Raw genomic sequence first — 13,421 nt, 5'->3', positions numbered from 1 at the left:
GTTAGTCCTTGCAGTTTTCTTGGCAAGATTTTGGAAGTGGATTAACAGAATTGAAAGGGACTTTGGAGGTCTTCTAGTACAACCTCTGCTCAGGCAGGAAACCCTATTTCAGACAAATGGTTGTCCAATCTCTTCTTAAAAACTTCCAGTGTTGGAGCACCCACAGCGTCTGGAGGCAAGTCATTCCAAAGAGAGAGAGAGATTGGATGGATGGATGGATGGATGGATGGATGGACGGACAGATAGCAGAAAATATGACTTCAGCAACAGAGTGGTTAATGCCTGGAATGCAGTACTTGACTCTGTGGTTTCATCCCCAAACCCCCCAAATTTTAACCTTAGACTGTCTACTGTCGACCTCACCCCATTCCTAAGAATGTAAGGGATGTGCATAAGAGCACCAGCATGCTTACCGTCCCTGTCCTAATGTTCCCTTTAATTGTATTCATTTTATGTATTCAATTCATGCTTATACTTATATATATTATCTAATACATACTTGACAAAATGAATAAATGAGATAGATGATAGATAGATAGATAGATAGATAGATAGATAGATAGATAGATAGATGGATAGATAGATGGATAGATAGATGGATGGATAGATAGAGAACCCATAGCTTCTAAATGAAACAGAGCCTGAAGATGACAGGGTTGTGAGCTTGTCGAAACGTTGCTATAAGAAAAACTTTTAAAGTCACTGGTAGGATTTTAGCTGAGGTTTTAAAGGACCTTGCAGAGTGCTCTGCAAGGATTTTTAGAAGACTTTAAGCTGGGATTTTAACCAGGATTTTAAATATTTTAACCAACTTATTTACAATGACGCGGGAAAACACCCGAGATTTTAATTTTTTGCATAGATAGATAGATAGATAGATAGATAGATAGATAGATAGATAGATAGATAGATAGATGATAGGCAGGCAGGCAGGCAAGCAGAGACAGACAGACAGACAGACAGACAGACAGACAGATGATATATAAAGAGAGAGAGAGAGATGCTAGTATAGATATAGATATATTTACAATAGAGATATACTCTCTCTCTCTCTCTCTCTCTCTTTTTTTTTTTTTCTGGAATGACTTGCCTCCAGAAGTTGTGGATGATGACCATGCCTAAAGTGCAACTAGAACTCCCAATCTCTAGCCCTTTAACCATCACACCAAACTAGCTCTACTGTCCTCTTACCTCTTCAGATTTGGAATGATTTTTTTTTGCACAAGCTGTGAACCTCGGCTCTGTATAGCTCACTTAGCATAACAGCAATCTGTCCAAAGTTTCACAGGTCCCACTCTGGAGCTCACTGCTTTCATCTTGAAGGCCATGAGGCCTTTGCCCTGTTTTTGGCAGCCAGGTGCTGACAGCCCTTTGAAGAGAGCTGCTCAGAAGCTTTTGCCCATATCTCCCAGCTGAAAGTCCTGCCTTCTTTCCTTGAAGAGCAGGATGGAGACAGCTCTTTGTGCTGTGCCTTGAAGCCAGCATCTGAGGGTTTCGATAAAGTCTTGGTTCATGGAAACAGATTGGTTCTCTGTGCTTTCGCCTCCTTTCAAGTGTGTCATTTCAGGTATGGGTGTGTAAGTGAGAAGACCCAGTTGTCATTCTCTGCCTTCTGCCACTGACAGGACAAGTCACCACTGCTTATCTCAGGAAACTGGGGGAGAAGGAATTATCAGTGTATTTGAGACAGAGATGGAAAAGAAGCTTTTCTGAATATGGCTGGTGAGGAAATGAGAATTGGCAGAAGTCCCGTTTGAATTTCTTAGACCAGGTGAATGTCTCAATATACCTTTGACCTTCAAATCTGTTTTGATTGATGTGCAATTTCTCCTTCAGGAACCCAAGGAAGCAGTATCTAGTGAGGTAGTTTGGAGTGAGAGAGAGCAATAGACCCAAAATCTCCGATATGCTTAAACCTTGAAGAATATTTAACAGTAGTTAAAAAAGCAACAGCAATAGCACTTAAGACTTATATAGCACCCCATAGCATTTTATAGCACTTTCTGGGTGGTTTACAATGTCAGCATTATTTGCATATTTTCCCCAACAATCTGAGTGCTCATTTTAGTGACCTCGGAAGGATGGAAAGCCGAGCCAATCATGTCCCTGTCAGGATCGAACCCTGTCAGGCCCTGTCAGGATCAAACTCCAGGCAGTGGGCAGTTTGCCTACAATGCTGCATTTTAACCACTGCGCCACCATTACTGTTTGAAATCAAGTTTCCCTTCATTCATATACTGAAGATGGTAAGTCATTACCTCATGATGTATGAAAGGGTCTCCCCAATAACAATAAAAGAAGCTTTAATGCCACCCTTGGAAGACAAAACCTATTAGATGCTTGTTATCTAATAGCTAGATTCTGGAGGGAAAAGTTCAAAGAGTTGCATTAGCAATCTGGTATAATAAAATCTGGTTCATATCTCTTCTTGAAAAAAAATTAACATATGCAATTAATTGTTGAAGTACGAATGGAAATAAGGACCTATTTAAAGAAATTTGGGACATTTTTGATAAATTATATGAATGGCAAAGAAGCTAGAGCTTATGTAAAGGTTTGGGAACCAGTCTCTTGTTCTTCTTGTTCAAAGCATAAGTCACTTTGTAATCCATTTAGTCAGCTTGATAGTTAATTAATTTGTAGGCTTTTTTTAAAAAAGTTGCATTTTTTCCTTTGCTAATTTGATCTGACTGCCTTACTATATTATTGTAAAGACAACAATACAGTATTATTGTATTGTATTATTTGAAATATTATATTTCAAATAATAATAAAAAGGAGTAATTAAAGATTTCAAGTAAAAGGATTAGTTTTAAGGCAGGAAAACCATTAATAACAGGTAGTCCTCGACTTATGGCCACAATTGAGCCCAACATTTCTGTTGCTAAGCGAGACATTTGATAAGTGAGTTTTGCCCCGTTACGACCTTTCTTGCCACAGTTGTTAATCACTGCAGTTGATAAGTTAGTAACCCAGTTATTAAGAGAAACTGGTTTCCCCCATTGACTTTGTTAGGTCACAAAAGGGGATTACATGACCTTGGGACACAGCAACGGTCCTAAGAATGAACCAGTTGCTAAGCGTCTGAATTTTGATCCTGGGGATGATTCAAAGGTTGTAACTGTGGAAAAACAGTCACACGCCACTTTTTTCAGTGCCGCTGTAACTTTGAACAGTCACTAAATGAACCGTTGTAAGTCAAGGACTACCCTGTATAAACACTTCTGATCCGTTAACTGCATTCATCTGGACTACTAAAAGATCTTAAATTCCACCCTCCCCCCTTGCTTTATGCACACAAAATGTTACTTTAAAGTGTTTCAAGGTAAATCACAAAAGTCCCAGTAAAAAGCAGGTGAGAGTAAAGTCAGCTCACTCCTGCCTGAGGCAGTACAGTATGGCATGTTAGTATCTGAAATGTGAGCTTTATTAAAGGGCAAAGAACTCGGGGCCAAAGCATAGAAGGCCCTGTGGTTCTACCCCAGGCAGGGACGGTCATCTTAAGCTTGAGAGATTCATCCTCTAAACCAGCCGTCACCAACTGGTGGTCGGTGGGAAAATTTTGGTGGTCCGCAGAAAAATTATTTGCATTTTTTAAAATATTGCACTAAATCAGGGGTCCTCAAACTACTGCCCCTGGCTGGATATGTGCAATGAATGTTTGTGTTGCTGCAGAGTCTCCCCCTTCGGGGTCTTTTTGTACGGGTTGGAGAGGGGCAGAAATTCTGACTTTGGGTCTGCTTCAGCTTTCTGGTGGGGGGCTTTGGGCGAAGGCTGGAGGGAGATGCCGCTGGTGGCAAGGAGACGGAGGGCCTTGTTCCAGTGGGACTGCATCATGGCCTGGAACTGGCTGACCATCTCAGCCCACTGAGCCTCCATCCATCGGTACCTGGACTTGAACTCCTGCAGTCCTTCCCTCTGCTTGGAAAGCCTATGCTCATAGTTCTGAGTGAGGTGCTTCTGCTGAGCCTCCTTCTCGGTCAGATCCAATTTGAACTGAGCCAGCTGTTTTGCCAACTCTTTCTCATGATGGCTGCTTAGCTCCAACAACTGCTTCCTGTTGGGGCCCTAAGGAGCCCAGGCGGGGAGGCGAGGAGTGGCTGGCAGGAGAGGGGTGAGTAGAGGCCAGCGAGGTGCTCCTCCATGTGAATGACATTGAGTTGGCCATCAAGTTGGCTACGCCCACCCAATAGGTCTTTAGGCAGATCATATTAGTGGTCCGTGGGATTTAAAATTATGAATTTAGTGGTCCCTGAAGTCTGAAAGGTTGGGGACTCCTGCTCTAAACTGGTGTGAGGAAGCTTCCCGTTTCCAATTTAGCTGTATGCTTGTCTCTCTATTGTATACCCATAAAAACAGTACACCGTGGCTTCCATTTATTCTCTTTTTATTTAACTTAAATATATAAAAATATGAGGAAGTCCCCCATCCAGGCAAAGGGCACAGTCAAGGCAAGGGAATGGGAGATATTTTGCAGAGGGTGTGTGTGACCGTCCTTGGTAAAGCTCAGACTCGGCCCCTTGCTAGCTTTCCCGGTTCAGCAGCTTCCAGTTCCTTGCCTGCGGACTGCAGACACTCTTATAGATAGAATGACAGCGGAAAATGACTGACAGTCCCAAAAGATGGAATGGGAAGAGAATCCACAAGAGAGTCAATGACAGTTCACTCTCACTTCCTCATAATCTGATCTCATTTGTACTGTAGGCACAGAATTCCTGCTAATCCCAGGCAGAAGAGGTTGTGGCTCGTTTCCATATCCAATTCTTGACTTGTCCTCCCAGCAAAAAGACCCATATTCTCTACAAGCCTCTTACAACTTCCCTAAGAGGGGTGCCAAAACTATCACAAGGTTTTTTTTTGTTTGAGGGATCCTTAACATTCTCTGGTGCACCTCATCCAGCAGTTCCATTTAACTACACTCACACACAAGTAGACGTGTAACACGCATCCTTGCCCCTGCGTATACCCATCAATACACGCTCACAATAGTCTCGCAAATGAGTGTTGTAGCAACCAGACAGATGCAATTGGAATAATCACTTAAGAGGATTTAGACTCGCAGCGCACCATATGATGCTCGGTATGATCTGAGGCATGAAATAGATGTTAAAGGCAATGTAATGGGAGCTTAAGAGCAAAAGCTTATGTAATGATGCTTCTTATGCTATCAGCTGCAGCAGACAGGAAGAGACCAGATGTAGAAATAAGGCAAGAATGGAACAGGCCAACCAAGAAAAGGTTTTGTTTCTGTATATGACCCAGTGCACGGACAATATTGCATCGCTGCTGTTCTGATTTGTCCACCAACTGTCAGTTTAGCTCTTTCCTTAGTCTTGTGCTTCCTTCCTGAAAGCGTTTGCAAGCAGCAATAGCAATAGCATTTAGACTTATATATCGCTTCTAAACCCTCTCTAAGTGGTTTACAGAGTCAGCCTATTGCCTGCAACAATCTGGGTCCTCATTTTATCCACCTCGGAAGGCTGGAAGGCTGAGTCAACCTTGAGCCGGTAAGATTTGAACTGCCGAACTGAAGCTAGCTGTCAGCTGAATTAGTCTGCAGTGCTGCACTCTAACTACTGCGCCACCTCGGCTCAAGTATTTTTAAGTCAGTGATATATGCTGTATTAGTGACTGCTGGCCTGTTTCCAAGTTTGGCTACCTTGCCAACTAAGGGCTTATGGTTCTTTCAAGCTGAAAATAGCGTTCGGAGCCACAGTTTGTGCCATAGCTTAACGCAAGAGATGCATATGTGATATTCATGCAGTCCTAGATCCAGTTCTTGTCTTTGTTTAAAGAGATCATAGCTATATTCTTGGTGCACCATCAGCATTCTGCATAACTGAGCATCTTTCTGGATTTAGGAGCCTTAGCAGGGCCCTTTAGAGAGCCAATATCAATTTTGTCTGCTCCCCCTGGCGAGGTTATATGATGATATGACATGTTCCAGTGTAGCCAGGTGGCTGCTTAGCTCCAATCTACATTGGAGAATCATCATTCATAGTTTCTTAGTACCCAATATCATGGAGTGCCTAATAGCAATAGCACTTAGACCAGGGGTCTGCAACCTTAAAACACCCAAAGAGCCATTTGGACCCGTTTCCCATGAAAAAAAAAAAAAAAATACCAAGAGCCACAAAACCTGAGTGGGCATGGGCAACTCCACGTCACTCACTCCCACCCAGTCACATGACTCCCCTAGCCACGCCTACCCAGCTGGTCATTAGGGCAGAGAACCAGTTGTTAAAAAACACCGGGAACCACAAAACCCTTCTCTCTCTCTCTCACCCCCCCCCCCACACGGTATCTCTCTATGTCTCTTTCTCTCCCTCCCACTGTATCTCTCTCTTCCCCTCTCTATATCTCTCGGATTTCCAAGGCCAGGCAAGGAGTGACTGGGAGGGGAGGGCAAGCCAGTGATGGGACAGGGAGCCGCAGCAGAGGGCCCAAAGAGCCACATGCAGCTCCAGAACTACAGGTTGCTGACACCCAACTTAGACTTATATACTGCTTCACAGCCCTCTCCAAGAGGTTTACAAGTCAGCATGTTGCTTCTGACAATCTGGGTGCTCATTTTACCAACCTCAGAAGGACAGGATCGAACTGCTGGCAGTCAGCAGAATTAGCCTGCTAATCTAATCCGCATTCTAACCTAGCATAACATGACTCTTTTAACTTAATTTTAAAGTTATGATTTATTCTTGTACTGTTTTATAGTACATTTTATTCAGTCTATAGCCTGCCTAGAGTTGCCCTTGGCAAAATGGGTGGCATACAACTTTGAGAAATAAAAATAACAGGACTATTTTGAATGATTTGTGATGGCTACCCCATAAAGTCTGAAATCTAAAACATACATGTGCATTCTTGGAATACCTTCAGTGAATGAACTAAAGCCTGCATTTGGAATTCAGATACGGTAAAAGGAAATTGTGTCCTTTATATAAAATGACTGGGAAACCTTAGGTGGAATTAGGCAGATTCATCCATAAACTCGCCTAATCCTGTTTGTTTAATGTCAAATGCTATTGCAGTCAGTGATGGACACAACCACCTGCACGATTCTCTCAGATAAGGGTAGTTGCCTTTCATGGCAGTGTGTATGACGCACCAAATATAATAGCTGAGAGGCAATCTCTCACAGAGTTTTGGCTGTTTGCAATTCTGTTTTAACTTTGATGTAGCTAGCAGTATAATTGTGCACTAAAACCAATGTAGGTTTGATGATTCACCATTGAGATAAACATTTGGGATAAACATTTGATTCCATGATTTCTAATGTATTCATTTTCTTCGCATCTTTTCTTTATTTGTAAACAACACGCACAAAGCTTTCCAAGATATCAGTCCTAAACAGGAAGTTACAGCGTCTGCGGATTCGACACCTGTTGTTAATAGGAGTTTGTAATTCCTCATTTCTGAACCTGACATGATAGATAGAACTTGCCTAACCACTGTTGTATCACAAATGTTTCACTTGTGGAAATAAATATATATGTTTAGGTCAGGGGTCTGCAACCTTAAACACTCAAAGAGCCATTTGGACTCATTTCCCACAGGAAAAAAAATACCGAGAGCCACAAAATCTGGGTGGGCATGGGCAACTCCACGTCACTCACTCCCACCCAGTCACATGACTCCCCTAGCCACGCCTACCCAGCCAGTCATTAGGGCAGAGAACCAGTTGTTAAAGAACACCGGGAACCACAAAAACATTTTCTCTCTTTCTCTCCCCCCTCTCTGTATCTCTCTATGTCTCTCTCTCCCCCCCCCCTCTATATCTTCCCCTCTCTGTATCTTTCTCCCTTCCACTCTCCCCTCTCTCTCTGTATCTCTCGGATTTCCAAGGCCAGGTGAGGAGTGACTGGGAGGGGAGGACAAGGGGGTGGGGCCAGCGAGTAATGGGACAGGGAGCCGCAGCAGAGGGTCCAAAGAGCCACATGCGGCTCCGGAGCCACGGGTTGCTGACACCCGGGTTAGGTGAAGGCAAAGTAATTTTTTCTAGGCCAAAACTGTCTTTGCTAAAGGTGCAAGTTAAAACGCAAGTCATCCTCCAAGAAACCAGGTCAGGTTGCTAGGTTTGATCTGGACATTTGAACAGCAAATAATTTCTAGTGTTTTAACTCCTGTAGCTGAACTACACATTTAGGAATATCATGTACTCCTGGGACTGCACTTATTTTGGAATTTGGGGAAATAATTAAATGCTTGGATATTATTCTACTTCAGCGAAACCAAATGAACCAATCCAAATTCTGCATTCAGATTAGATGTCAGGAAAAGGTTAAGTATGTCTCTTCTTTTTGATGAGCTAGATTTATAAAGGCAAGAAATGTTTGATGTAGGAGCGGAATAGGTGAGAAATCAAGCATGTGATTTCTCACCTACTCTTCCTATTCAGAAAACATGTGATATTCCGTACTTGTTCTTTTAAAAATAGTGGTATGTTTTTTTAGTATAGCAGAAGATAATGTTGTCAAAACACAAACTTATCCTTTCTCTGTTGATTTACAAAATCTGGCCTTTAGACACCTCCAGAACTGGTTTTTGTAATTGTTTCAAGAAGAGCAACCGATAAGCAATAAGAAATATAAAGAAAATTCAACATCAAAGAACTGGAAGTAGCCAGAATATAATCTAGTCATCCAGCTGCTCGAATACCAGATAATCCAAAAAAGTCTCCCATATATTCTTTTTAAGCCTCCATACCATTCTATGCCACAAAGTAACAGAGCAGAAATATAATAAATTGCTTTTAGAATAACTCTTCCAAGAAAAATAAAGCTCCTTTCAGTCATGTGTTGAGCAAGGGAAGAAGTAGAAGGGGAGTAACTAATGGTTTTATTTTTAAATTTTCTTTTGGTCTTTTTTGTCAGAGTTGCGGAGAGCAATCATTTTCTGGTAAGGCTTGCATTATAAACTAAACCTAAATTAAACCTAAATTAACAAAGCTTAGTCTGTAAGTTTACAGAATACAGTATGTCAAACAAAATAAATCATATTCTGGTTTAACCCAATGACCTGCTTTATATAACACAACCACCCAATCCTGTTGAATGTTTTCTAAGAAAATAGCCTTTCCATCCCTTAAGACTAAGTGAAAACTGGTATCAGGAACATTGGTATTAATGATATAGTCAGTACCCAACCTGCATCTTGGGAATTACTAAATTGCTGAAACATTGCTCCAATTGTAAAAAATATTATTTGCGCCTATTGAAGGGATGTCCTGGACTTCTGTTAAACAAGAGGGCGGTTGCAATTTAATAAGCAAATATAATTATTTGTTGCTCTGAAAAGCCTCTTTATTGCTTCCCTAATACAGAGCATCTCTAACTATATGGCAGCCCACCAGAGCCAAAAATGCCTTTGAGTCTGAGCAAGCTCCAATCTCATATGTGGTGGAGAATCTACATTTAAAAGACAGCTGCCACTTAAAGGTAAGCACTCCCAATCCTATCTGCACTGGACTCTGCCTGCTATAAAGAAAACCCAATTGTTCCACAGTGGAACAATTTGCCTCCAGAAGTTGTGAGATAGGGCAACCATTTGACTAAAATGTTATAGGGTTTCCTGCCTGAGCAGGGGGTTGGACTAGAAGACCTCCAAGGTCCCTTCCAACTCTGTTATTCTGCTAAATTAAATCCAAAGTCAGTTCATTTAGGAGGAAAATTGGAGAGACAACCAATCCAGTGGAAGAAACAACTTGCTACGCTCGTCCCGGTTACATCCTTTCAATCTTGGGCCTGCCAATCAACTTTTAATCTGTGATCAAGGATCTAGTGAAGTGATCTGCTGAATCAATCACTGCAAATTTGCAGACCTAATTCAACCCATACTATATGTTTCTCCTTATCTACTCATACAAAAAGATCTTATGGGCACATGTCACTAAGGTGACAAATAGGTGCCTAATGGGACACAAATTTCTATACATACATGCTCTAGGTTTTGCACACATATACTTATTTTTGATTAATTTCAATCACTGTCTTACACATGGTTTGGATGTCATGGTTCTACTTTCTCTCTCTCTTTCTCCCTCTCCCCCACCTCTGTCTCTCTCTCTCTCTCACACACACACACACTGACACAATCAATACTGTCCTGACTGCATCAACATACTATCTTACATATTTCCTATTTTTTCTGCTCTGCTCAGGTATATGCCATATGCTATGATCTCACTCACATCTCAAGTACGCTCTTTAATTCCACTTGATAGAGATTTCCATATTTCATATGATGCTACCTCCACATTTCATCTCTTCTTATTGGAACAGAAAAGCTCATGCAGCTGACTTCCCACCCTAGACAAGTGTCCCTCAACCCTGCTGACATTTGCTCTTCTGTGTTATCCGATGAGACCTGAATTAGCGCCCTTGGTTAATATTCTATTTCCCCACCCTCAATTAGGCCAATGGGAATTCCGAGGAGAACTCAGCTGGATGATGTCTGACTTAGCCTGAGGAAGAGAGATATCTGTCACTGCTACCTAAACCTTCACATTCCATCTGGGAGGTATGATCCTGAGGGATGTGTAGTCAGTGTAAGAACCCTACCAAAGCAGCAGGGGTTATGTATGCACAAAAGAGATACAGCCACAGCAAGCTATTTCTTCATCTTGCAGGGAATCCCCATGAGATGCTCACAAATGGCATCAGAAAGGGGATGAATGAGTTGTGAAAACAATATTGTCCCTCTGGCCACTCTTCATCTTCCTAACGTCCTGGGAAATTCACTGGCTACTGGAAGTGGAATGTCTGATGGAACAAGATCCAGTTCCTAAACCAAACCAGCTGTTTTTGTCCTATCAAGCATGGTAGGGAGTTCGTATATTTCTTCCCCGGTCATCCAAAGTTCTGACTCTCTGCTTGATAAAAATCACAACTTATTTCATCCCCACATCCCCATCCCTCAAAGGCCCAGTCCACCCATCAGCCAAAGTAGGGATTCTCATTCTGGAAGTTATAGTCCGGACAGACTTTCTGAACCAGCTTGTAATCAATGCTGAAGAATGAGATGAAAATGCAGATGACCTTAAACGGTTTAGCACAGAGCCAGGCTGCATGGCTCTGTGTATGCTCAGTGAAACAGATCTTGGATGGATCATACAGGCAGGGCTTATTCTTGCGTGCCCGGTTGGTCTTCTCATACTCCACATGACAATTGAAGGTCTTGGATTCCTTCGGCTCAGCTAAGGTGGACTGCTGGGGATGGAGATGTTGGGTGGGGATAGGAGGCACCAACACGTCAAATTCTACAACTTTGGTGGGTGGCACAATGCTCACGGAGACGTTGCCCAGGCTGGAGGAGTTGTGTCGGAAATAGACACTGAAGGTACCATTGATGTGATCCACAATCTTGCCTGTCACAAGGAGGCTAAACTTCAAGGTCTTGATGTTGAAATAAAAGTCCCCCCATCCAAAAATCTTCTTGGTACGACCGGCCTTCATTGAGGGCTTCCTTTTGGCTCGCTGATTGAAGTGCTCCATGGCTGTCTGATTCTTGGTCCAGTCCCAAGGGCTCAGTGCACCACCAAAAGGGTCCAGCTTGGCTTTGGATGGCTCATTGGAAAATATCCGGCCAGGGCTGAGTGAGTGGGGTTTGAAAGAGCTACCATATGGTCCAGTCTTCAAGACACTTGAAGGACTCATCTCAAGATAGGTCTTGGTTACATGGCCCTCGGCGCATACAACCTATCAAAGAGTAAACAAAGGAGGTTATATTAGATCATGAGTACTATCATGCGATTCTTCAGTTATCCATATGATACACCCTGCCTGAATCATGCTGAGTGCAAGTCATACAGAAATCTATAAAGAGCTGCCTTTCATCATAGCACTTTCCAAACGCATTGAATAAAATCAACCATCATTCATAACCTTGGGGCCAACAAGTATGTGGAATGAGGGTTATAGGAACTTCAGTCTAATACACCTGAAGGTCATCAAATTGGGGAAATCTGATTTAAAGTATGTGACATATTATATTAGTATCTCAATGGGAGGTTGCAATGCTCTGACTCACTCCAGGCTAATGTTCCCAAAGTAACGTTCCTCAGGTGTGTTGCGATCCAACTTTGATTTTTCAACCAGTTCAATAAACTTGGAAGGGTGTGGATTAGGAAAAGAGAATACACTATGAGAAAATATTGATTCTGAAGTTTGGTAACAAAGATTCCAAAACTCCACAAACACGCCCTACAACCGCAAATTAAAAACTGGATCAAACTTCACAACAACAAATGTGTGTATATATTTATCCACACCGCATGCTTTTGGACCATCAGAGAAGGGTTGCCAAAACCATAGTGATAAATAAGGTCCATGAGAAGCCACGTTTTAATGTGACCTCCATTAGATAAAATACCATTATGCTTAAGGCTGCTGAGTAGTTTTCATGGCACTCATACCTACTACAATACAGCGGTTAATAACAACAGCAATAGCACTTAGACTTATATACTGCTTCGCAGTGCTTTACAGCCCTCTCTAAGCGGTTTACAGAGTCAGCCTATTGCCCCCAACAATCTAAGTCCTCATTTTACAGACCTCGGAAGGATGGAGGGCTGAGTCAACCTTGAGCCGGTGAGAATCAAACGGCTGGAAATCGGCAGAATTAGCCTGCAATACTGCATTCTAACCACTGCGCCACCATGGCTCCATAAATTCAAAATTAAATTAAGTTAAATTCAAAAGAATAACAGAATATCGTCATATGTGAGTGGCCATTAGGCTAGATGGACACCAACATGTAGGACATTGGGAACAAGCCACTAACGGTAAACAGCTTCTGTTTCTCCTAATCATTTCTCAGAAGCACCCAATTCTGCCACAATTCTGGAGTCCAAGCTAAATGAACCAGCAGGCTAGCTAAGCCCAGCAGCTTAGATTTGCTGCAATCAATTCTTATAGTACCGTGGCTTTTTGCATTTTCGGGGGCATCTTCTTCTGTTTTTCCAACTCCCCCTTGCCTTTTTCATTTGCATTCCAGCTCAGTTTGTTTCATAGAATTTGTCATCTCCTTCTCTCACCCTGCCCCCCATTTTTTTTTGCCAACACAACAGCTGGCTGACATCCCATGATGGATGAATGGTATTTCTTTGCCCAACAGCAGAATTATTTGATTTGCAGGCATGGCGCCATCACAACAGCAGCAGCTTTTGCTGGCATGGAGAGGCGAATGATTCCTTCCAAGTGGAAAGTCTGGTGAGATGACCAGTGTGGTGGTGGTGGTGGTGGGGATCTAGACTTTCAAACACAGGTGGCAACCACAGGCTCACAGGTAGGGTAGATAAAGCTGGGACTGCAATACTGTTTTGTGATTTTTTTAATGGAACCTTCCTCCAGCTGAAAAGAAACCTGAAAATAGCAGTGAGGGAAATATAGCAAGTCCTGAATGATGGTACAGAGAGAGACTTC

General features: G+C 42.4%; 1 protein-coding gene across 1 annotated transcript in view; it reads right to left on the bottom strand.

Moving 5' to 3' along the window:
* Window positions 1-7,276: 7,276 nt before the first annotated feature.
* The window catches only part of NXPH4 (neurexophilin 4), a 108,222-nt gene continuing 102,077 nt past the window's right edge, over window positions 7,277-13,421 (bottom strand). The window contains exon 2 of the mRNA XM_034419252.3: window positions 7,277-11,696. Within this exon, the coding sequence (XP_034275143.2) occupies window positions 10,935-11,696 (762 nt within the window). The 3' untranslated portion in view covers window positions 7,277-10,934. The remainder of the gene's footprint in view (window positions 11,697-13,421) is intronic.

Source organism: Pantherophis guttatus, chromosome 2 (assembly GCF_059756535.1).
Source record: "Pantherophis guttatus breed Tessera chromosome 2, ASM5975653v1, whole genome shotgun sequence".
Lineage (NCBI taxonomy): Eukaryota > Metazoa > Chordata > Lepidosauria > Squamata > Colubridae > Pantherophis > Pantherophis guttatus.
Note: the sequence above shows the minus strand (reverse complement) of the source record. Positions and strands in the feature narration are given on the sequence as shown.